Consider the following 25,681-nt stretch of genomic DNA (forward strand, 5'->3'; position numbering starts at 1 on the left):
TGTGATACAGTCTGCCGTGTGTATGTGTGTGTGTTTATACACCTGTGATACAGTCCCCCCTTCTCTGTCTGTCTGTCTGTCTGTCTCTCTCTCTCTCTCTCTCTCTCGTGCGTGTGTGTGTGTGTGTGTGTGTGTGTGTGTGTGTGTGTGTGTATACCTGTGATACAGTCCCCCCTTCTCGGTCTCTCTCTCTCGTGTGTGTGTGTGTGTGTGTGTGTGTGTGTGTGTGTGTGTGTGTGTGTGTACACACGTGAGTGCAGGTACCCGCAGGGGCCAGAAGAGGTCATTTGATCCTTTGGAAACAGTTACAGGAAGTTGTGAAGGGTTTGAAGCCAATGCTGGGAACCAAAGGAAGGCCCCCTGGAAGCGTGGCTGAGCCATCTCTCCAGCAGCACTATTTTGTCAGACAACACTATTTTGAACTTGCTTTCTTGTACGCGTTTCTCGGTTTCACAGTTAATGTAGAGTAGCCATCCCTAGTAGTCATAGAGTGCACCGAGCCTCAATTAGCAAATACCAATCTCCTTTTTCAGAGATTGCCCCTTCATAGGCCAGTTCACACTCTACCCCCCCCCCGTGTGAATGTAAACAGCGCCGCCTCTTTACACACACCCGTCACGCCTTTCACTTTCCCCGATTGCTAACTAGGCTGGACACTTTCCAAACACCGAAGGTCACTGGGCTTTGTCATTTGGAGTAACGGTCGATTTAATGATCTTGGCATAAATTTACTTAAACATCTTCATCTTCCTGCTGCGGGTCAACCCAAAGGTGCGACGAGGCAGTCAGGCTGCGCTGAGTTCACACTCGGCTGTACCGCAGCGCCCCCGAGTTACCCCAAGAAACCGGAGCGCCCACTTTGGGCCGGAGAGATGGCTCAGTTGAGTGCATTCTTGCAGAAGACTGGAGTTTGGTTCCTAACCTCCCTATCAGGGGCAGGCAGTCCCGGTAGAGCGGTCAGGATCCCCGCAGGAGCCCGGACTGCAAAGGACCGCGCGCTCCAGGATCCGCAGGAGCCGCGCCCCACGCTCCAAACACAGCATCCTGCGAACCGCCAATTTCAAACGTCCCAGCCCTGCCCCGCCCGAACGCCCTTGCCCTCTTCCTATTGGTCACCAGTCAAGGGAAGACGAGATCTGATTGGTTTTCTCATTTCACTTCCTCCAGCCCTCCAAGACCAGGGCGTCCTGGCGGAGACCCCCTGCTGTCCATCAGAGATGGCGAGCGCTGATTGGTTCGGGCGCGGTTGGGTCCCGCCCACGCCGTTTCGCTCAAACGCTGGGGCGGGAGGCTCAGGGCGGAGCGCGGCGAGTGTAAGCCGGGGGTCTGTAGAATGTGAGTCCGGGTTTTGTGGTGTGTGGATGTCTGGGGTGTGTGGGGAGAGGGTCGGGAGGGGAGCCCCCTTTCCCGGGTCTCCTCGTCCATACTGATGCCCGCTTTCCCTCCTGCGGCTGGGAGCCTCAGGATGGCGGGGGCCCATGAGGGTCCGCTGGGGCAGCAGCCCGGGCTGTGCTGGGGTAGCCCCAGGGTCTGTGGGTTCAACCCTAGGTCTGTGACTGCAGCTCCGGGGTTTGTGGGTGTAGCCCCAGGGTCTGTGGGTTCAGCCCAGGGTCTGTGGGTTCAACCCTGGGTCTGTGGGTGTAGGCCCTGGGTCTATTGGTTCAATCCTGGGTCTGTGGTACAGCCCTGGGGTCTATGGGTTCAGCCCTGGAGTCTATGGGTTCAGCCCTGGATCTGTGGGTGTAGGCCCTGGGCCTATGGGTGCAGTCCTGGGTCAGTTGGTTCAGCCCCTGGGCCTATGGGTACAGCCCTGGGTCTGTTGGTTCAGCCCTGGGTCTGTGAGTGTAGCCCTGGGGTCTGTGGGTTTAACCCTGGGTCCATGGGTATAGCGCTGGGTCTGTGGGTGCAGCCCTGGGGTTTGTGGGTTCAGCCCTGGTTCTGTGGGTGTAGCCCCGGGGTCTATGGGTTTAGCCCTGGGTCTTTGGGTTCAACCCAGGGTCTGTGGGTGCAGCCCCGGAGGTCTATGGGTTCAGCCCTGGGCCTGTGGGCTCAGCCTTGGGTCTATGGGTTCAGCCCTTGGTCTGTGGGTGAGCCCCTGGGGTGTGCTGGGGGAAGCCTGGAGTCTGTGGAGGGGAGTCTGGGGTGTTCTGCCCTGGGCCCAGGGCCCCGTAGAGAGGACTGAGTCCCTGTAGCCTCTGCCTCCTGTAAGCCTTACCTGTGTTGTTCAGGCCCATGACACTTCCCATTACCTGTGTGATCTTAACTCACTCACTTAACCTCTCTGTTCCAGTGTCTTCATTTTCCCTGCCTAACTTGGCGCCTCCCTCTTGTGTCTTCCTCCCTTTTATAAGCCCTCTGGCTTTCCTGCCGTACTAGGCCAGGCGTCCTTCCTCAGGACCATTGACCTCTGTACCCTCCAGGGACAGTGCACTGTTCTTTTCCCAGATGATCTATCTGCAGGGCTCGCTGGTCATCCCATTTGGGCCTTGGTTCACACATGACATCTGTTTAGACAGGGTTTTTATTTTGTAATTTATGAACATTGCTTTATATACTTTAAAAATTTTTAAAGTTAGCGTATGAGGCGTTAGATATTTGTAGTAGTCGGGGTCACTAGAGCATCAGAACCGACCGCATGAGAAGCCAGATGGGGATTTGTTAGAGCGGCTTACAGGCTGTGGTCCGGCTAGTCCAACAATGGCTGTTAGTTCTTTTAAAAATGATTTATTTCGCCGGGCGGCGATGGTGCACTTCTTTAATCCCAGCACTGGGGAGGCAGAGGCCAGCGGATCTCTGTGAGTTCGAGGCAAGGCGCAAAGTCTACAGAGTGAGCTCCAGGAAAGGCGCAAAGCTACACAGAGAAACCCCGTCTTGAAAAACAAAACAAAACAAAACAAAAAAAGATTTATTTCTATGAGTGTTTTACCTGCATGTATGTATGCACCATGTGCCTGTCTAGTGCTGTGGAGGCGGGAAGCGCCCTCATCCTGATGTCTTTAGGGAGATAGGGCCTCGCCAAGCCCTTCCTGCCCTAAACGTACACACTTAACTTTCTCCAGTGTCCTTCAGCGTCAGCAGAGAGATGTTGAAATTCAAGTATGGAGTACGGAACCCATTGGATGCCAGTGCCTCCGATCCCATCGCTAGTCGGGCCTCCAGGCTAAATGCCTTCTTCCAGGTAAGAGGTTGCCTGCCAGCGGTGCGCACCCGCGACGCCTGTGGTCACCGCCTCTGATTGTATCGCGTGTTGAGACTAATATTCTTGGGGGATTCCCGTTTGTTGTTGTTTTACACGATCTGATGGAGTTGGACAAAGGTGCCACTGTGCAGATGGTTCCATGGCTGGAACCTGCCCTTGGGACATCTCACGGTTTCCCACACTTCATAGCTCTAAACCTTGTCCTTCAGTTAAAGGAAGGAAAGGGACGAAGGGACTTTTTAAAACCCAAATTACTTCTGGTGCATGTGTGCATGCTGTGTGCATGTGTCTGTCTGTGTTGTGTCTTTCTGTCTGGGTACCCAGAGAGAGGCCAGCAACAGGTTTCAGACCCCTTGAAGCTGGAGTTAACGGTGTTTGTGAGCTGCCTGATGTGGATGCCGGGATCCAAACTGTGGTCCTTGGATAGCGTAGTGAACAAGCACTCTAACCACTGAGCTATCTCTCCGGCCCCAGTGTAGACATAAACTTTGTTCATACAAGGGATGTCTGCTCTTTTTTTTTTTTTAAAAAGACAAATTCTTTTTATTACATAGCTCTTGCTGTCCTACAACTCACTATATACACCAGGCTGGCCTCAAACTCACAGAGATCCATGTGCCTGTGCCTCCTGAGTGTTGCGATTAAAGGCATGCGTCACCACACTTGGTGGCTGACTGTCTGCTCTTTAGATTAAATACTACACCTGTGTAATCATGTCCCTCCTGAGAACTAACATTTCATAGACCAGGCTGGCCTCGAACTCACAGAGATCTGCCTGGCTCTGCCTCCTGAGTGCTGGGATTAAAGGTGTGCGCCGCCGCCGCCGCCGCCACCCGGCTCCGAGCAGTGTTCTAATTCTTTTGTTTCTGATGTTTGTGGATCACTGGTGAAACAGGGTCCTTGCTTGACTTGTGTATTCACAAGTCAAGAGGACAAATAGAGAGTGAACGGTTGAGACTGACATTGAGAAACTATGGTCCAGCACGTGTTAGTTGTGTGGCTTTGGGTAAATTAATCACACCTTCTTTGAATGTGCTTTTTATTTTTGATTTATTTATTTACTTATCTTTTTGCAACAGGGTCTTGGTATAGAGCACAGGTTAGCCTCAACTCTGTGTGTGTGTGCATGTTCTTGTGTGTTTGTGCTCATATATCATACACCAAGGGACTCGAATGGAAGACCAAGCATAGCCTTTGTTATCTTGTCCTCATCTTGTGGTTTTTTGTTTTTGTTTTTGTTTTTGTTTTTTGACCAAGTTCTCTCTTGTTGACGGCTGTGGTTTCCAGACTAGCTGTCTTCCTGAACTTCTGATTCTCAGGACTCAGTCTCCCATTCCCTATGGGGACATTTATGATTAACGCTGGTTGGGCTACTGTATCTGGCTTTTAGGTGGGTTGTGCATATCCAAACTCAGGATATCAGGCTTGTCTAAAAATACTTTTAACTGTCTTCTGAGCCACCTCCTCCCCGTTTTAAAAACAGGGTCTCACTATGTGGCCTGGCCTAGAACTCCTGTACCCCAGGTTGGCCTCTCACCCACGACCCTCCTGCCTTCATTTCCCCGTGCTGGAGTTACAAGGATGCGCCGCCATGCCTAGTTCTTATCTTCACCTTGACCTTCTGAATGCCGTGGTGACCCATGTGCCCTGCCATCTCCTGCTGAATCAATCCGCTCTATCAAGTTCTTGTTTGAAATGGGATAGCGTCCAGGTAGTCCTGGAAAATGCCCGTGATCCTCCAGCTGCAGCCCCCATAGTGCTGGGATTGTCAGGGTGCCATCACACCACAGGGTTGTTGATGGAGTAGTGAGATGGTCCGCATGAAGTGCTCTGTGCCTTGCCTAGCTCTCGGGCATATCCTTTATAAATGAGCCCTGAGGTTATACTGGGTTACTCAGTGGGTTTGAGGGCCAACCTGAGCTAAGTAGTAAGATCCCGTCTCAAAACAAAAGAAAAGCCGGGCGGTGGTGGCGCACGCCTTTAATCCCAGCACTCGGGAGGCAGAGTCAGGCGGATCTCTGTGAGTTCGAGGCCAGCCTGGACTACCAAGTGAGTTCCAGGAAAGGCGCAAAGCTACACAGAGAAACCCTGTCTCGAAAAACAAAAAAAAAAAAACAACAACAAAACAAAAGAAAAAAAAAAAGTAAGACTGCTAATTCTTTTTCTAAAAAGATTTCAAAGATTTAGCTGGGTGGTGGTGGCGGCGCATACCTTCAATCCCAGCACCCAGAGGCAGAGGCAGGCAGCTCTTTGTGAGTTCAAGGCCAGCCTGGCCTACAGAATGAGTTTCATTTCAGCCAGGGTTGCATAGTGAGATCCTGTCTCAAAAAAAAGGTAACATTTTATTTTAATTATATATATCTGAGAATATGATGTGCGTGTGTGAACGGAGGGGCCTGTGGCATCCGTTCCCACCCTCTCTCCCCCAGCTGGAGCTAGTTGTCTGACAGGAGTCCCGGGAACTGACGTCATCCTCTGCAAGAGCTGCTGGAGCTCTGGACTGCTGAGGTGTCCCTGGGCCCAGTCTTTGGTGTTAATACTACTTGTAGCATAATGTTGTCTTGAAAGGACCAGGCAGATGTCATAACAGGCTGTCAGTCTTCTCTCAGAGATCAGGCCTCAATTTCAGTTTCCTGAGCCCTGAGCAAGCAGCTTCTGGGAGTCCCATGAGCAAAAGACATAGTCCTTGAAGTAGCTCCCTCTCTGCATGTATTCTGACTGCTCAAGGTTCAGCCACTTGTCTATTGTCTGGGACCCCTCACCAACTTAGAGCTACATGCATGGGTCAGTGTGAAAGCCTGGGCCACTGAGCCAGCCCCCACAGTCAGTACGTGCTAGGCCAGCCAGTCTCCATGGCAGCTCAAGGACAAAGCCTGGGACTTGACCAGGCCTGCCCCAAGATGGTAAATGTAACCCCCAACTGACCCTAGCCAATTAAAAGTTACTAACATGATTGCTACTTACATAAACCAATCCTGAGTCTGTTCCTATGTAGTCTGTAGACCCCAACGCCCCCCTTGCTTTAAAAACCCTGCCCCATGGCTACTCGGGGTCTCTCCTGCTCTGCTGCTGCGTCACACGGATGGAGAGTCCCGAGTTAACTTGTAACAATACAAAGGCTCTTTGCTTTTGCGTTGGATTTGGTCTCTCGGTGGTCTTTGGGGGACTCTGGGTACAACTGTCTCAGTTTCTCTGTGTGTTTCTGTGACGGAATGCTCTGACGAAAGCAGTTTAAGGCAGAAAGCGTTTTGGCTCACAGCTCTGTATGACATCAGGGCAGGGGAGTCACAGAGCCAAGAGCCTGAGGGAGCTGGTCACATGACATCCTCTACAGTTAGGCTGCTGTGTCTCCATCCCCATTTACATAGTCCAGGGTCCCCTGCTTGGGGAACAGTCCTGTCCAGCCCACGGTTGAGATGGGTCTTCACAGTCAGTGAATGTGATCAGGGTAATCAGTCCCTCACAGGCACGTGCAGAAAGCCATTGACATCATGAATCACACACACTGTGGTCATAATCATCATGATCTCCATGTTCTTACCAATACTTCCATGTGGGATGCCTGTATGATGACTGGGAATATTCTTGCTGACATTTGCCTGCCCCCCTCAGATGTTAGTATTGGGGGACTGTGAAAACAGTGGGAACGGCTTGGTAGCTTGGGTTGTTCTGTGGAAACCTTTGTTTTCAATCAGGAGACAGTTCTCACAGATGAATGCTCTATCTGTGACCTTAATGACTGAACACTGTCCCATACAGGACACAATGCCCAACTAATTACAAAACAAGTACTCAGTTATTCAGGGATGTGATATGGGGCTGGAGAGACGGCTCAGCCGTTAAGAGCACTGGCTGCTCTTCCAGAGGACCCCGGTTCAATTCCCAGCACCCACATGGTGGCTCACAACTGTCTGTAACTGCAGTTCCAGGGGATCTGATGCGCTCTTCTAGCCTCTAAGGGTACCAGGCATGTAGGAAAAACACCTGTATGCGTAAAATAAAAAACAAACAAAACAAAACAAAACAAAACAAAAAACAGTCACACAGCTTATAAGACACTCAGGTGAGTGACATTTGGGACTGTCTGATTTCAAGGGCTGATCACATGTCCCAAGGGCCACGTTACTAGCATGTCTCACAGTTGATCTGCCATCTTTTATGTTTAATGGGGAGGATTCTGAGTAAAACCTTTGAAGCTGGTTGGTTTTTGTTTGTTTGGTTTTTTTTTTTTTTTTGGTCAATTTGACCCATACTGGAGTCATCTGGGGAGAAGGAATCTCAACGGAGACAATGCTTCCTCAGCTTGGCCTGCTGTAGGCAAGCGTGGAGGCATTTTCTTGATTAATGATTGACACGGGAGGGTCCAGCACACTGTGGGAGGTGCCATCCCCTGTGCAGGCGATCTCAAATGGTATAAGAAAAGCAGGGTGAGCAAGCCACCAGGAGCAAGCCAGGAAGCAGCGTCCCTCCATGGCTTCTGATTCAGTTTCTTCCTCCGGTTCTGCTCTGACTTGCCTTCCTGATGGGCTGTAAGCTGACATAAACCCTTTCCTGCCCTTCTGGCTTTTGATCACAGCAGTAGAAAGCAAACCAAACACTTTCATGACATCTCTTTTTAACGCTGAGTGACTTGAATTGGGTTTTTTTTTTTTTTTTTTTTTTTTTTTTTTTTTTTTTGCTCTAACAATGTACCTGAGGGTGTGTGCTTTATAAACAAAAGAGGTTACATGGCTCACAGTTCTGCAGGCCCAGGAGTACCACCAATGGCTTCTGTGTGGCTCTGCGGAGGGCCTGGTAACCATGGCACCATACTGGCAGGGGCATGTGCAGAGAAATCACATAGGCAAGACAGGAAGTGAAAGAGCAGGCCCGCTTCCTCTCTAACACCCCGCTCCTGAGGTTAAGGAAAGCATTTTGTCCGTCTCTTGGAGACCGGATAGGTGTCTCGCCCTCTCTTGAAGACCCGGCAACCTCCACGTTCTTAAGCTTCCACCACTTCGACACTGGGGTCCACGCTTGCAGCGCATGACCCCTTGGAGGGTTAAACCACATGCAGACAGCAGCAATTAGTGCCTCCTGCTCCAGGACAGGTGTTGTGGCAAAGTGTCTGGGTACGCCAGACGTCCGCCTCATGTGCCTGCTGAGGCTGCTGTGCCTTCCCGATGCAGGGCTGTCTGTCACTCAGAGGCAGATCCGGTGGCTGGTTTGTTTTCTTCTATCAAGGTATGTCCTTTAGACCAGGTCTCCGTCGGTGTGGCTCCCTCCTACTCAGGGCACTTGTGTTTCGGTGCTTGGCAGACTGCCAGAGCCACAGACATCTCACAGATCACCAGGCGGCCAAGGCTTTGCCGGTTTTTTTTTTTATTTTGCCAAGCAAAGATGTAGAAAACAAATAAAAGGGAAAAAAGCTATTACTCTCTGGTCTTTTCATTTCCTAAAGAAAGGGCATTTTAAGAAACATGGAGAGAGTAAGAAAAAGCATCAGAACAAAGGGCCTTTTTCAAGTTTGAGGCTCTCGAGCATTTGGAGAAGGTATGAGAGGGTGCTCTGAGCTTAAGCCTCCTTGAGTCTCCGGGAACCCCTGGTCTACGTGGGTTTAACTCTCAGGTGGACGGAGTTAAAGGCAAGCGAAGGGTCGGTCAGGCAGGAAGACCCAGCAGTTCCCAACTTGACTGAGTCTCCCGGGGAACTGGTTAAAATCAGTTCTAAACTGCAATCTAGAACATTTTAATTCAGGAGGTTGGTAATAGGGCCAAAGAATCCGTTCTTTTGTGATTCTCTGGTGATTCAAGTGCAGCTGCTCCTTTATGCTGCCCAGTGTTGTGTAACAGGCCCTAAAGCTTAAAGGAACAGTCGCATCTTTGCCTTGGATTTTGCAGGTTTTCCAGCAGGCGTGGTGGCGTGCGCCTTTAATCCCAGCTCTTGGGAGGTAGAGGCAGGTGGATCTCTGTGAGTGGAAGGCCAGCCTGGTTTATATAGCAAGTTCCAGGCCAGCCAGGGCTACAGAATAAGACCTTGTTTCAAAACCAACCAACCAACCAACCAACCAAAAATCAGACTCCAGCAGGTTGTCTGTACTTCAGTGGGTGGCTTTGCCCCACCCCATGGCATCAGCTGGGGTTCCACCTGGGTCAGTAGAATCTAGGTGTTGACTGCTCACTAAGGCACCCCTATTTTTTTATTTATTTGTTTGTTTGTTTGTTTGTTTATTTATTTATATTTTTGAAGACAGGATTTCTCTGTTTAGTCCTGGCTGTCCTGGAACTCACTCTGTAGCCCAGGCTGGCCTCGAACTCAGAGATCCGCCTGTCTCTGCCTCGAGAGTGCTGAGATTAAAGGGGTGCGCCACCACCGCCCGGCCCCTTATTTTTTAAATGGAATTATTTATTCTTATTTACATGTGCTCACATGCTTCTGTGACCGTGGGCGCCTGCGTTCCCTGCCATTGCGCATGGATACCAGAGTGCAACTTGGAGGAGTCAGGGGTCCTCTCGCCTTGTTTTGAGGCAGGGTCTCTCTTGTTTTGCCAACAGTTTATTCCTGGTTCACTGGCCTACAGACTTCTGTCGACTCTCCTTCCTCCATCTCCCATTTTCCAGGGGGAATGCTACGGTTACAGACGTGCCCCCACATTTGGCTTTTCATGTGGATTCCAGGCATCAAACTCAAGTCATCAGGCTTCTACCTGCTGAGCCATGACCCCGCCCTCATGTGGCCTCTCCATGTATTTACTTACTTATTTATTTACCTAGACTATCTTGGGCTCCTTTTTCCCACCCCCTGCAAATAATAAAAGATTTTCCATTATGTGGGTCATTGGTGGCAGCTGTTCAACTTTGCCATTGTGGCACCAAAGTCACAAGGACGCAATGTAAAGGAGCAGGCATGGCTACCTTCCAACAGAACCCTGTTTATAATTCAGGCAATGGGCCTTGTTTGGCTCATGGGCTGTAGTGTGCCAAACCCCAAATGCCGCCTAAACTTCTGTGCATGGCATCTGCCTTCCCCAAAAAAAATCCAAGGCCAAGGCTGTCTGGTTTCGTAGAGGCTGTACCGTGAACCAGCACAATACCATTCCTGTCACTCTGCTGTGTAACGTGAGTCTCAGGGATGGCACCTATGCAGGTGGGTGGTAGCTACTGAGGGGAGGTGTGGCGTGTGCCAGGAGTTGTTAGTGGTCTCTTTTGTCCTTTTTTTTTCTTTTGAACTCATAATTCTCCTGCCTCAGCCTCCCACATGCTATGATTATAGGTATGTACCACCAAGCCTGACTGCATTGAAAATGTGTGCATGTGTGTGCGTGCGTGTGTGCGTGTGTGTGTACGCGTGCGTGCGTGCGTGTGTGTGTGTGCGTGTGCGTGTGTGTGTGTGTGTGTGTGTGTAGGCCAGTCACAGGCATGGTGTATTTCCTTGGTTGATCTCCACTGTAATGTTTTGAGATAGGATCTCTCACTGCTCATGAATTCAACCAGATGAACTGGCCAGTGAGCTTCAGGAATCCACGTCCCATCCCCCAGTGTTGGGGTGACAGGCACTTGCCACTATTTTCCGTGGATCCTGGGGATCTGAACTCAGGTTCTGATTCTCGTGGGATGGGCTCTTTACCAGCCAATCCATCTCTCTTAGCCTCTGCACTCCTGAAAATCTCCTTTCCGTGCCTCCTTCCTTTAGTTGTTTTGACAGACAGATTCCCCGCAGTCCGTGGCCTCCCATGGGAATCGCTGCTCTAAACCAAGAGTTGCCAACTCATGTCTTGAGAGGCCAGACAGTGGGCATGAATGAATCAAGCTGGCCAGACAGAAGACCGGAAGTCAAGTCTACAGTGAACCTCAGCACCCACCAGGAGGGCGACATCACTCAGCTCCTTCTGTGTCACCAGGCGGGACAGGGCACTATCACCAGATCCGCTAGAGTTTCAGGAAAAGACAGACATTCTGTGTGTGTGTGTGTGTGTGTGTGTGTGTGTGTGTGCGTATAAAATCTGATTTAAAAATATTGGCAGATAATTCAAATTATTTTAAATACTTCAAGCCAAACAAAACATGTTTGTGGGCTAGACACAGTCTGCCAATCTGTAACCGATCCCACAGATCATGAATAAATTCGGCTTCGCGGTAGGCATCCATTCCTGCTCCTTGAGACGAACTAAAAGAGCTGGAGTTGAGTTAGCAATCCTCCAGCCACACAGGGAAGGAGTGTCAATCACTGATTCCCGTTGAAGAGATGTGGCATCATCTCAGAACTTGCAGGGTCCGTGAAGCTCAGACTCAAGGAAGGAATGAGGTTTACAGGGATGGTGTTCTTGGCATGACGTTTTCCCCCAGATACAGGTGAGAAAGCCTGCCGCAATGGACCCCTGCAAATAATCACTTAACGGCCCCCGGAATCGTTGCCAGTGTGCCGTGAGCAGTGAGCTGAGTCGGTCGCTTGTAATTTACTCTGCGTGGATGTTATTGATCGAAGCTTTTCATTATTGACAGAATCTCCATCTGCTGTTTGCCATTTTTAGGGGAAAGCGCCCCTCATGACTCAACAGCAGCAGGCTGCTATTTCCCGGGAAGGGATATTAGATGCCCTCTTTGCGCTCTTCGAAGAGTGCAGCCAGCCCGCCCTGATGAAGATGAAGCATGTGAGCAGCTTTGTCCGCAAGTGTAAGTCTCGACAACCCCCCCTCTAGAGGAAGACAGGATGCTGGAGGCAGAAGACATCGGTGGGAGGCGCAGAAAGCCATGGTCTGCATAATGCTGGCCCAGGAGCGTACATAGATTGTGCAGCTGTAGCCTGGAGACCAGACTGACGTCCGGCTTCTCCCGGCAAGTGACAGAAATTCAGGACAAAAGGGAACTATGTTGACTCATGGGACAGAAATCCAAGGATGCTTCAGGCATAGCTGTTTCCAGGGACTTCCATGGTGGGGATGCTGTCCCCTGGCTCCCTTCTTACACTCTGAGCTAACCTGTCCTTCAGGCAGGGGCTTAGGGGCCATTGTGTTTAAAGTCAATAAGATAATTTCTTTCAGTTGCTTAATTTTAAAATCATGATAATAGGTGAAGACAGTAATGGTTCTGAATGTGTATCTCCTCTTCCTTCTCCTCCTCCTTCTCCTTCTCCTCCTCCTCCTTCTCCTCTTCCTTTCTCTCCTTCCCCTCCTCCTGTCCCCTTTCTTCATGGAGCTTTGCCAGTGAGCTACACCACTAGCTAACTGGGTTGTTTTATTCATACCACTGATGTCATATGATGTCATCTTTAAGTTTTCTTAGATGGAAAAGCAACTGATGAAGGCGGAGTGCCCCAGGGCCTGGGAATGTCGTGGATCAGCTGACTCTGACCGCACTCCTGATTTTGCTCACGTGGTGGGGCAGTTGGGTGCTGGTGCCACAGCTTCTAGCATTTTCCGCTAGTGTGTTCAGTCAGTGGGTATGCTGCTCCTCCGGCATCTCTTAGAGAAACACTGGGAAAACCCTTTGGGTTGTCACAGCCAGGGGCAAGGGAGGGTGCTACTGGGTGAGCCAGGTCCTGTGAAGCATCCATGACATACAGGACTGTGTATTCAGTCATGCCAGATTTGAGAAACCGCCTCATCTAAAATGGCTATCTAACCAAGCATTCCAAACTGTAGAGGCCGAAGGGTGGTTTTGTATCGCTTCTTCATGAGTCAGTGGCTTGATTGCACTCAGCTGGGGATTCCTCTGCTCTGTGATGTATTGGCTAAAATTGCAGGTTCTAGGCTCTCTTAAGCTGGAATGTTCTAGATGGCTTGCTCAGTGTGTGTAGCCCTGGCTGGAAAGCTGAGCTCCATTGAGGTTTTTGGGATGAAAGGGGTCTCAGCCTATCCATCCATGCCTCTCTCTTTCCTGGAGATCAGAGTCTTATGCTCTCTGTGGTTTCTCTCTGTGGCCTCTAGAGCAAGGGGCCTGGAAACGGTAAATTCTGTCTGTAAACAAAGCTTTATTGGAACCAGTCACACCCATGTGTCTCCGTCACATTAGAATACTTGGAACAGAGATCATGTGACTCCCCAAAGCCTAAACTGTTTCCTACCTGACCTTTTAAGAAAAGACTTGGAGCCGGGCGGTGGTGGCGCACGCCTTTAATCCCAGCACTCGGGAGGCAGAGCCAGGCGGATCTCTGTGAGTTCGGGGCCAGCCTGGGATACAGAGTGAGATCCAGGACAGGCACAAAGCTACACAGAGAAACCCTGTCTCGAAAAACCAAAAAAAAAAAAGGACTTGGGCTTTATGTGAGCTCTGGCTTCGAAGGCCAGACTTGCCCACAGTGGCCCTGAGTGTCCAGGAACACTGAAGTGGAGGCTCTTTTGAAGGCTTTTTTTATTGAGGATGGAAGATCTTTTGACTGTTGTCAGTCAGTTCTCTGTTACCGTAATCAGACATCCGGGATATCTGCAAAGTGCAGACAATGAAAGGTTCCTTTGGGGGCTTTAGTCTATGGTTGGTTGCTTTAGTGCCTGTGACCAGGCAACACATCCTCATGGCTAGGAATGAACAGGAAAGAGGGAAAGGGGTCAGGGCCCCACAGGCCCTTTTCAAAGGCGGACCCTCAGGGACGCCTCTTGCTGGGAGGTGGGCTTTCACTGCCTATGGTGACTGCTCTGCATGGTCTCCATCCACCAGGGGATAGGGGTACAGTCTGAGAGGTCCCACAGAATCTTCCTCACTGGGAGTTCCACCACCTCAGTAGCACCATGCTCGGGGCTCAGCCTTTAACCCATGGGCCTCTGAGAGAGATTTTTCCACGTCTAAACCACAACAGCTTAATTCTGTGTATGAAGAAACTTCACTGGACATGAATCCCAAGCATCACATTCAGCAGAAAACTAGTTTTAGAGACCGACTACCTCCTGCCCAGTTAGATGTGTTAGCTTTGTTCATTTTGGTTTTGGAGACTACTGTGTAGCCCTGGCTGTCCTGGAACTCACTCAGTAGACCAGGCTGGCCTGGAACTCACAGAGATCGGCCTGCCTCTACCTTCTGCGTGCTGGGGTTAAAGGCAGGCGCCACCAGGCCTGGTGCAGGTTGGTTGGTGTTTCCCAATCCCAGGGAAGAGTCTGATTGGTTCTGCTTTGAGTCACTTGTTGTGATCAGCTGTGCCTGAATCCACAAGGGAGTCGGCACTGGGATCATCAGGACCCGTATAGAATGGACTACGCAGCTAGTCACTCAAAGGCCCTGGAGGAGCTGAGTAAGCAAAACTCATGTGTCCCTTTTCCTTGTCTTAGTTTGCTGACAGAAGCAAATTAAGAGAAGAGGGCTTCCTTTTGGCTCACAGTTTGAGAGTTCATGGCAGAGAAGGAGTGTGGCAGGGCACGTGGTGGCCCCTTGCTGCAGAGTGCTGACCAGGAAGCAAAGAGCTTGGGCAGGAGAAGTCTTTGACCTTCAAGGCCCACCCTCTGCCAAAATGGTGCCACCAGCTGGGGACCCAGTGTTTAAGTACGGGAGCCTGTGGGGACCATTTCACACTCAAACCATTAACAAGGGCTTCGCTGACTTGTGTGCACATTGTCTGCTCCCAGTTCCTCATCTGGGGAAAGATAGGCCGGGGAAGATTATCTTGAGCCGTGTTGGCGCACGCCTTTAATCCCAGCACTCAGGAGGCGGAGGCAGGTGGATAATCTGTGAGTTCAAGGCCAGCCTGGTCTACAGAGCGAGTCGCAGGATAGCTAGGGCTGCACAGAGAAATCCTTTCTTGGTGGTGGTGGTGGTGGTGGGGAGAGATTATCTTCATGTGATTACACCATTTCCTATCGGGACACACCGGCCCTCTGTAATTGCACCGCTTCCTGGGCTAGGATCCTGGACCAATAAAAAGCAGAGAGTGAGCTGCGAACATTGACTTCTCCCTCCTCCTTCACTGGGGGTGCGCTGTGACCAGCTTCTCTGAGCTCCTGTTGCCTGGCCCTTCACACTGTGAGAGACTGGACCCTGGGCCTGTGCCCTTAGTCACTTTGACAGGATTTTTCACCACAGCAACGTCGAAGTTACTAGAACACCAGGCTTGTCGATAGACACTGAACGTTAACCACAAGCGTCAACCGTGATTAATTAACACATTGTGTATCTTTAAAATGTCCGTGAGGTATTCACTCATCACTCTGCACTTGTTTGAATATTCCTCCCTCTTTTGAATATGTAAATTATCAAGTAGGCAGTGGGAGGGGGCAGAACTTAGAGGAACTCACCCCAGCCCCTCCATTAGGTTTGAGACCTCAGGGACCCTTAAGAGCAGTCAATCATGGAGACGCAGTGCGTAATCAGGGGCTGGTATTGGAGTGGAGATCTTTTTTCTAGTAAATGTTCTTCCCGGAAACCGTTTCATATTTTTTGAAGAGGCTTCCTGGTGAGGACCCTGAAGAGCCTGTGATTGAAATCCGGTGATTACGTTAGCATGAGCTCCACCTCCACCCCGACCCCTTTGAGTTTCTGTTTCAGGAGGTGAGCTGTGCTTTTCCCGTGGAGAAGGGTCCTTCAGCTGCCACTGCCCACGTTTGTAGGAGTGGGGGTTTTCTCCAGAGCTGCCCGAGGAAATGAGCTAGAGAGGGTGGTCAGAACTGGTGCTTCCCACAGATAACCCCTGACCTTGAGCCAGTGGAGGGCAAGGAATGAGAACGGGGTGGGGGGGGGCATTATTGTCTTCTGTTGGAGTCCTGCATTGATTAACTATGGACATGTGTTCTGATTGCGTCATTAGACGATTTTGCCATTGTGTGGCTGTCATAGGATGCTGACACAAACCAAGGTGGTCGAGGCTAGCCACTTTATGTGCCATCGTGTAGCTATCATAAGATGCTGACACAAACCGAGGTGGTTGAGGCTAGCCACTTTATGTGCCATCGTGTGGCTGTCATAGGATGCTGACACAAACCGAGGTGGTCGAGGCTAGCCACTTTATTTGGCTGCTATTTCTCTCTCTCTCTGAGACAGGATTTTACTGTGTATCCCTGGCTGTCCTGGAACTCACTAGATAGACCAGGCTATCCTTGAATTCACTGAGATCACCTGCCTCTGCTTCCCAAGTGCTAGGATTAAAGGCATGCACCACCACACCTTGCCTATGAATTCTTTTTTTAGAAAGTATTCTCTCTCGGGACTAGAGAGATGGTTTACCAGTTAGGAGCATTTGCTTCTATGACAGAGGACCTGGGTTTGGTTCCCAGCATTCTCGTGACCGCTTACAGCTGTCTGACTGCAGTTCCAGGGGACCTGGTGCCCTCTTATATACAATAAATGCTTATATAATTTATACATTTTAAGTGACACATATAATTGCATGTATCTGAGCTATAGCATGGTGTTTCAGTATCTTCAATACCTGCTTATTTACTTATTTTTTAAAGAGTTGTTTCTTTTTCTAGGTGTGGTGACATAAGTCTCAAAAAAACAAACCAAACTAAACCAAAACACACTTGCCTATCTTTACATAGAGCGTGTGATATAGTATTTGCCACTTACTTTGTTTCTTTAATTTTTAAAAAATTTTGATGTGTCTGTGTGTGTCTGAGTATTGGTATGTACACTACACATGCATGAGCTTGTCTATGTCTGAGCATCGGCCAGCGTGTGCACACACAGGTGCACAAGCATGTATGTGTGTGAGTATCGGTCAGTGTATGCACCACACATGCGTGAGCATGTCTATGTGTGTGTCTGAGTATCGGTCAGTGTGTGCACCACACGTGCATGAGCATGTCAATGTGTGTGTCTGAGTATCGGTCAGTGTGTGTACCACACGTGCATGAGCATGTCAATGTGTGTGTCTGAGTGTCAGCGTGTGCACACACACGTGCATGAGCATGTCTATGTGTGTGTCTGAGTATCGGTCAGTGTGTGCACCACACGTGCATGAGCATGTCAATGTGTGTGTCTGAGTGTCAGTGTGTGTACACACGTGCATGAGCATGTTTATGTGTGTGTCTGAGTATCGGTCAGTGTGTGCACCACATGTGTGTGAGCATGTCTGTGTGTCTGAGTATCAGTGTGTGCACCATATGTGCGTGAGCATGTCTGTGTGTGAGTATCAGTGTGTGCACACACGTGCATGAGCATGTCTATGTGTGTGTCTGAGTATCGGTCAGTGTGTCCACCACACGTGCATGAGCATGTCTATGTGTGTGTCTGAGCATCGGTCAGTGTGTGCACAACACGTGCATGAGCATGTCAATGTGTGTGTGTATCAGTGTGTGCACCACACGTGCATGAGCATGTCTATGTGTGTGTCTGAGTATCGGTATGTGTACCACACGTGCACATCAGCCTCTTGCCACTTACTTCGTTTACTCAGCAGTACACTCATTGAGTCTTAGATAGATGTCAGGTGCCCGATGTGCACCAGACGATGCTTTAGATACTCCAGATACAAGGGGACAAATGGGCGTCACACCTCAATGTCCCGAGAACAACAGACAGTTATGTGACAGTTAGGGACCCAACAGGATTATAATGAGCTAAACGATGTCTCCCACCCAGGCACCCTGCAGCCCTAACTTGTAGCACCATGCATCAGACCTATTTCTGACGGTGCTGTTCTGAACAAACCTACCGAACTGTGCACCCCGCGAGAAAGAACATAACATGTAATTATATGTAGCACTCGATAATAATGAATGACTCTCCTACTTTTATATGTATTTGCTCTACTATCCCGTCTGTCATCTCAGTGCACACTTATTTAGGTGAGTATGAAAGCGTGTGTCAGGCTCCACTGCCGGCAGCAGCCTCATGCGTGTCTTGGAGTCAGGAGGCTCTGCTGAGAGGACAAAGAAAATTATACACGCTCAATGTGATGGAGAAGTGTTACCCTGATCTAATGGTTACACGTTAAAGTATGCAGAGGTAGGGCTGGAGAGGTGGCCCGGCAGTTAAGAGCTGCTCCTCCCGAGGACCTGGGTTCAGTTCCCAGCACCCACACAGAGGCTCACAACCATCAAGGTGATGTAACACCCTCTTCTGACCTTCAAGGGCAACATGGTGCACATGCATCCATGCAGGCAAAACACTCATATACATAAAATAAAATAAATGACCCCTTTACTCCCTTTTTTTTCTTTTTGGGCAGGGCCTCCTATGCAGCCCTGGCTGTCCTGGGTTGATCTTTAGATTATTTCCATGTTGGTGCTGATGGGGGTTTAGGATCAGGTTGCTTCTGAGTGTTTTCTGTTTAAGTTTTCATCACGGGCCTCTGCATGCACATCTTTTCCGAGCATGTGTTGAGGGTCCTGTGAAGGATGGATTCCTAGACCTTGAAAGGCTGGACTGAATTTCAGGGAAGGAAGCTGTCGATTCTGCTGAGTTGGTTTTTTGCCCCCACCCCCCACCCCCACAGGTCCAGTTGTCTGTCTAACAAAGCCACGACCTGGGCTGCGTTTTCATTACAGTGCTCTGTATCTTTTGGTTTGCCTCAGTATTCAGTACCCACTGGGCCCATAAACACTAACTAAAAGTTCAGAGAGATGATGAGTCCATATGGTTTTGGGGTCATAGAAGCAGCTGGTATGGGGAGAAGTTGTGAAGGGCTCCCCTCATATCTCTCTTTTAAAACACCCAGGGGCTTGATTTTAGCATCTCTCCTATTCACCCTAATATTGCAAAAGCCTTTGGGGAAGAAGATAGAGATTTGGAACGCTTTGTTGCAGTTTTGAAGGTATCATCATTTTTGCCCACAAAGCAGTTTGTCTAATGTGTGTGATTTAGATGCCTGATTGTCCCCAGTGACAGACCCAGTGTTACTGAGTTGGGCAACATCGTAAGCAATTTTGGGGCCCAAGGCCTGAAAGAAAATGAAGAGAGATTGGCCTTGTGTACAGCGGCAGCGAAGTCAGGTTCAAACACAGAAAGCTGCAAGCCAGCACATTTGGTTAATTATAATTCAGTACTCAAATAGTTGACACACGAAGGAAGCCGGGAAAGGGAAGAGGGGGAAGGCAGACAGGGCTTGGCATGGTGATGTGAGAGCGAAGGGGAAATGGCTGTGTGGCTCCCAAGTTTGCGTTCAAGCTGTGTGCTTTGCATAGACACGTCAGTTCTACTTTATTTCGCATGTGCGTGCACGTGTAGAGGTCAGAGGACAAATTTCAAATTACAGGAGTCAGTTCTCTTTTTTCCCCCATGTGGGTCGCAAGGATCAAACTCAGGGCATCAAGTGCCTTTACTCACCGAGCCGTCTCTGTGATCCTAGATCTCCTTTTGAAACAGTGCTCCCAGTGAACGCATGTAGATCCACCCACTACTCTAGGGTGGTTCCCCAAGGGACCAAGGGAGCTTTGGATGACTGGCCAACATGAGAGTGAGGGTCAGAAGACAGCCAATACCAGGTAGTTGACCGTATTTGCCTTCCGTCCAAGAGAATTCAGCTCCACCTTTGCAAGAGAGAAAGGGGGTGGATGATGCAGTGAACATCTCGTGCTGGATAATTCATCCAAGTGCCGCTCATGACTGTGTCGTGAAAGGTGTTAGGATTAGTGGCAGAGTACCTTGGTGAGTCTACGCAAAGGTCTGCTGCAGAGATCACACCATGCAACAGATCTCACCTAAGAGGTGTATTGGGGGAGAGGGAGCAAAAGGCCATTGCTGAGTGGGGACATGAGAAAGATCTGGAGGATAGAGACAGGGAGACAGACAGAAAGACCGGAAGACAGAGAACGAGCAAGAGAGCGCCATGGTGTCGGGAGGGACCTTTTACAGGGTATACGAACCACATAAGGAATGTGCCACACCTGGCGGTGAAGGGTAATGACCTGTCTGGTGGCTGCCAGGGCTGAGTCTCTGAAGGACAGGCTGGGGGAGTACCTGATTTCTAGCAAAAGGGCCTTCCTCTTGGTTCTGGAATAACATGGGGAGATGATGTGGCCATAGGTTGGGGTTCCCACAAGGAACTGGTTCCAACTGCCCCCTGCCTCCGTAAAACTAATAGCCACAGATCCCTTTTGTGGACTAGTGTGGCGTTTGCATATACCTGCACATGCGTCATTATGGGTTGCTTGGGATGCTCACCACAGTGCCTTTGCAGGGCTGTCTTTGTGTGGATTCAGTGTAGATTTCTGTGTGCCACGAACTCAAGTTCTGCATTTTAAAATTTTGTGGAATATTTTCTGTTCTGAATGTTTTTTTAATTATTATGGCATGCATGTGAATAGGTTCGTGTACAGAGGCCCAGAAGACAACTTTTAGGGGCTGATTTCTCTCTACTAGATCGTTCATCTAGGGATGGGCTTCAGATTCTCAGGCTTGCATGGCAAGCTCCTTTACCCACTGAGCCATCATGCTGGCCTTCAAAATGCTTTTGATCTGTGTTCAGTTGGTTGAATCTGTGGATATGGAGGACCAACTGCGTAAAACTTCAGTGTCTAGGGGACATTTCAGAACAGACTCTTAGTTTTCTTTTTTTGGTGTGTGTATCTTTCTGTGTGGCATGCATTTAAGTGCACGGGTGTGGGAACCCACAGAAACCGAGCAGGAGATCAGGTGTCATTTTCTATCATTTTCCACCTTTTTATCTCGAGACAGGGTCTCTCACTGAACCACAAGCTTGCCATTTTGGCTAAACTGCCTGGCCAGCAGGTCCTTGGGGTTCACCTGTCTCTCACCTCTACTGTTAGGGTTGCAGGCATTGTGCCAGCATGCCTGGCTTTTTATGTGGGTGCTGAAGATTTGAACTCAGGACCTCAGGCTTGCAGAGCAAATGTTCTTATTCACTGAGCCATCTCCCCAGGCCTAGTCTTTCAGCTTTCAATGTGATGCCTAACTATGGGATTCTCTAGGGTAAGGTTTTTTTTTTTTTGGTGTTGGGATTTGAACCCAGGACCTCCTGCATGCTGAATACATGTTCTGCTACTGACTGTACCCTTGGCCTAAGATAATTTGGGTGATAGGTGTTTCCTGATTTCCTTTGTTTGTAACTTCTATTTCTGATGCAGCTCCTTTGTTCATCACTGGGTTCCATTTTTAGGCCATCACCACTGTTCCTTACATTCTTGCAAGTCAGTAGAGTTTCTCGGTCACCTAGAGATGTCTGTCTCCACAGTGTTAATAACTGCGTGCGAAATCCTGCACCACCACCACTCCATTAGTCCTGTATTTCCTACATTGATCTCAACCTGAGCCATTGCACTTGGGAAAGGAATAAGATCATGTCAAGAAAGAGTCGCAGGCTCATCGGGTGTGTGGCTGGCAACCCACCCTCTGGGCCTGGGGGCTAACTGTGTACTGCTTTCAAGCACTGCCCCAGATTAAGGCCAGGAAAGCAGTCCTCTGAAGTAGTACAAGGGGCAATGGCACAAATCCAGGCAGAGCACATCTAGCTAGAATGGAATGATCTGGAATCAACTCAAAGGCTGATGGGAAATCAGGGGTCATGTTGCTTATGTTACATTGTAATGCCAGTCTAAATACTGCCACGTTTGTTTGACCCCCAACGCTGCCCTGCAGCCCTCAGAGGAAGAAGAAAAGCATGGCATGTGTGCTCCCTTCTTGTTTTCTAAGTCTACAGGATTCGAATTATAGCTACCATGGAAACCGTACTTTGGAATTTCTGGAGCCCTTAATTTTAACAGATAAAAACACTTTTGTGCCGATTTTATAATTATTCATGATGGATGAGAAAGTGACTAAACGTCTTTTGACAGGGAAGGAAGACAGAACACATTTTTCTTTCTTTCTTTTTTTTTCCCCCTCTTTCGCAAAGATGCATGCATTTGAAGTGTATTTTTTCACCTGGGTGTAAATCTTCCATCTTCCACAGACTCCGACACAATAGCCGAATTACGGGAGCTCCAGCCTTCGGTGAAAGACTTTGAAGTCCGAAGTCTTGTGGGTTGTGGTCACTTTGCTGAAGTGCAGGTGGTTATCGAGAAGGCAACAGGGGACGTCTATGCCATGAAAATCATGAACAAGAAGGCTTTGCTGGCCCAGGAGCAGGTAGGAGCATTTGAATCTCTGATCCTTCTTCTGTCTGTACCAAATGTTCACCACAAAGACAATAACCTGCTAATTTGCTGTCTAAGATCAAGTAAGATGTTAATTACAGATACATGAGCAAAAAGGCCTCTCATGTCCTTGGCTCTCTTCAAACTGGTGCTGATTAATTTTGCAGGCTCAGGAATTTCCATCGGTTTCTTTGTCATGAGTCTGTAGTGGTATTTTATTTTAGAACCACGTTGGGCTTTTCAACTAATGATTGTAGGGTGATCTCTTGGGACCGCAAGCTTCGGTCTCAGGGCCACGCCTCAAGATGGGGCAGATTGGGCAATGTCTGCGTGTGCGCACACTTAGGTGTTCCCAACGTGGGCACACGTGTTTAATTTTCCAGCAGGCCTTTGCAAAAGTCAAAATAAAATCGTGCTCCCTGGCCTTCGAGCTGCTTGTCTGATAACAGGTCACAAAGTTGTCTTTTCAGTTGTATTTTTTCTTCCTTTGAGGAAAGGCTGCTCTCTCCAGACATATTGATTCATTGGCTGTGTGAGAGACACCCGTCACCCTTGGAGTTCAGGCAGTCATTCATTAGTTACAGGCATTCTAGTGCACATTGTGTGTCTGGTAATGTACCCAGCTCCGTGGGAAGCCTGCAAAAGGAATTTAAGTCCCATGGCCGTTCCTTGCAGGTTGAATAGCAACCCCCAGACGTGGAGGGAAAATGCCGATCTACAAAGCAGGCACTTAGCAGTTAAAGCACCACAGAGCTGGAGAGAATTGGCAGAGTCATTAGCGGTGGTGTGACGGGCGATGTCGTGAGTGAGCCAAGGGCAGTTGGGAAAGTCCTTAGGATGAGAGAGAATGGAGGCAGAGAAGTGACGGGAACTTGCCAGGCAGACCTGTGGCTGAGGGCGACATCCTGGAGGTGAGGGTTCTGGGGATTGTTCAGGGGTGTGTGTGTGTGTGTGTGTGTGTGTGTGTGTGTGTGTGTGTAGAAGGGGAGTGTTTGGCACTTTAGACCTAACAGAAAAATGAAGACATCTGGGTGGAAGATCTCAACAAGTTTAGCTTTTCATTGTGTTAAACTTGACATAAGGTAAAATTTCCCACATTACCCATTTTCACTGTAGGATTCAATGGCATTAAGAAGTTCCACCGTGCTGCAGAATGCCACCATCCATTCCTAGAACTTTGCCACCATCCCTGGGTTAGTCTCCCACCCCGCAACAAAGGATGTGAGAGAAACCATCTCAGTGGGGAAGATGGGCTGATTTGACTCTCGGCATCCAGAGATCCCTTCTCCCCCGCCCCAGATCAGCTGGCTTCATTGCTTTTGGCCTGTGGTATGGCAGAGTATCATGGTGGAGGGCGTGTGGCCACTGAAACAGGGAAAAAGGAAGAGAGAAAAAGGAGAGGAGGAGACAGATCCAGGGACAAAATGGTCCTTCCCAGGGGATGCCCACCAGTGACCACCAACTAGACCCCACCTACTACCATTTCCTACCATTTCCCAGTAGCCCATTAAGTTATTAATCCACACATGGATTAATCCATTGATGAGGTCACAGTCCCCATGAGCCAATCCTTGCCTGAGGCCCCCATCTCTGCACACTGCTGTACTAGGAACCAAGCTTTCCACACACCAGCTTTGAGGGACGTTTCAGATCCAAATCATCGTACTCCTAAGCAGAAACCAAAGATCCCTTTTGTGTTGTTGTTTTTTTTTGTCTTCTGAGACAGAAACTGCAGCAGAGGGTGGGAAGCCGCTTGTCAGTGTCCAAGCATGATGTGGCTTCTGTGTTTCAGAATAAAGTGTGAGCAACATCGGAGGGAGGGAAAATGACAAGACAGTGCCTGTGATTAGCACGACAGGAGTGGGAGGTGCTCCCTCAGCTTCCCCATCCAGGGCAGTGCTATCCGTCATCCCTGCTCGCTCACTGAGCTTTCTTTGTGCTTGGCATCTTTCTAGGTCCTCGGCTAGAGGCGCATGATGTTAGCCCAGCCTTGCACTGCTTGTGTTTTGGGTGGGAACTAGTGCATGTAAGACGAAACAAATCCTCCATGCCACATGCGGGCACGCAGTCGAGATTCCAACGGATGCACTTTCCTCCAGGCCAAGGACCTGAAGTGACCGTGGTGCAGAGGTGTGGGCCTGGGTTTTGAAAAATCCCATTTATACAAGAGCTAATAAAATCCACTGTCACTGGTAGATGTATCACTGATTAAGAGGGTCAGTATAAAGGAAAAGCAGGGCTCCTAATGGAGTTGCCGTGAGGATTTGAGATGTAAGGATATTATAGAGAAGGGCAGCAGGGGAAGAGGCTGTGAAGAAGTGATGTATCTCACAAACAGAGCCCCGTCACCTGGGAGAGGCCGGCATGCTTGTGTGGAGTGCCGTGACAGCCAGAAATGGTCCTCAGAGACCAGTTACTTTAATGGAGTCTTCAGGGCTCAGGCAGAATCCACGGTGAGCAAGCGAGGCTGGGGCCTGTTGAGCTACGGCTTTCCCTGACCACCTACCTCTCTTGTGTGAGCCAACAGGACCAGCCCTTCCAGCACTGCCAAGTCCTGGGCTGGGCTGCCGCTTCCTAAGCGGCTCGGATTTAGCACTGAGGTTTCCAGGGTGATCTTAGGGACTACACGGGCAAGCTGTTTGGAAACATTTCAGGGTGAGGGGTGTAGCTCGGTGGGTAGAATGCGTGTCTAGCGTGTGTGCGAAGTCCTGGGTTCAGTCCCCAGCACTGCATAAACTGGGTGCGGTGGCGCACATCCCGGCACTCAGGAGGTAAAGGCTTGGCGCAGAGGCCAGAGTAGGACTTGGGTGTCCCGCTCTGTCATCTCCCATCGTGTCCCCTCCAGACAGGGTCTCTCACTGAACCTGGAGCCAGGCCACCAGTCTGTGAGCCCCAGTGAGCTTCCTGTCTCTTTCCGACAGTGTCAGGGTTATAGGAGCACCTGCTGCGCTCAGCTTTTCAATAGTTAACTTGTTTACTTGATGTGCGAGGTAAGATACCAACTCAGGTTCTCATGCTTGGATAGCAAGCGCGCTAACCACTGAACTCTCTCTCCAGCCTATGATAGTCTTGAAGCACCGCCCCCCCGAAACTGCAATTTTGTTCTTTTTTTCTTTTTAAGATTTACTTGTTTGTTTATTTATTTGTTTATGTATGTATGTATGTATGTGTGTATGTATGTATGCATGTAATGAATGTTTTGTCCGCATGCACATTTGCATACAAGAAGAGGGTCCTGGATCCCATGTCGGTGCTGGGAATTGAACTCGGGACCTCTGAAAGAGCAGCCAAGGCTCTTAAGTGCTGAGCCATCTCTCCAGCCCCTTGTTCTTTTTTTAAAACCCCAACTTTTTTAATTTTTTTTTTTTTTTTTTTTGGTGGTTTTGAGGACTGACCTTGGGGTCTGGAGCATGCTAGGCAGGCAAGTGCCCTACTACTGAGTTACACCCCCAACCCTTCAGTTTTGCTCTGGAGGCCTTTCAGCTGATTGGATGAGGCCCACCAGACTGCTGAGGGTAGTCTCCTAAAGCTGCTGAGTGCAGATGTCA

The 25,681-nt window shown here is 49.4% G+C and overlaps 1 protein-coding gene across 10 annotated transcripts in view; it reads left to right on the forward strand.

The window, feature by feature from the left end:
- The first annotated feature begins 3,065 nt into the window (after positions 1-3,065).
- Positions 3,066-25,681, forward strand: part of Cit (citron rho-interacting serine/threonine kinase) — a 179,907-nt gene continuing 157,291 nt past the window's right edge. For 9 of the 10 annotated variants that reach the window (XM_052755142.1, XM_052755143.1, XM_052755144.1 and 6 more), the window contains exons 1-3: positions 3,066-3,178; positions 11,709-11,850; positions 21,950-22,125. In XM_052755142.1, the coding sequence (XP_052611102.1) occupies positions 3,083-3,178; positions 11,709-11,850; positions 21,950-22,125 (414 nt within the window). In that variant the 5' untranslated portion in view covers positions 3,066-3,082. Of the gene's footprint in view, positions 3,179-11,708; positions 11,851-21,949; positions 22,126-23,029; positions 23,045-25,681 lie in introns of those variants that run through there. The other variant, XM_052755150.1, reaches the window with a different exon arrangement.

The sequence above is a fragment of the Peromyscus californicus genome, unplaced genomic scaffold (genome assembly GCF_007827085.1).
Source record: "Peromyscus californicus insignis strain IS unplaced genomic scaffold, ASM782708v3 Scaffold_2__1_contigs__length_46816999, whole genome shotgun sequence".
Lineage (NCBI taxonomy): Eukaryota > Metazoa > Chordata > Mammalia > Rodentia > Cricetidae > Peromyscus > Peromyscus californicus.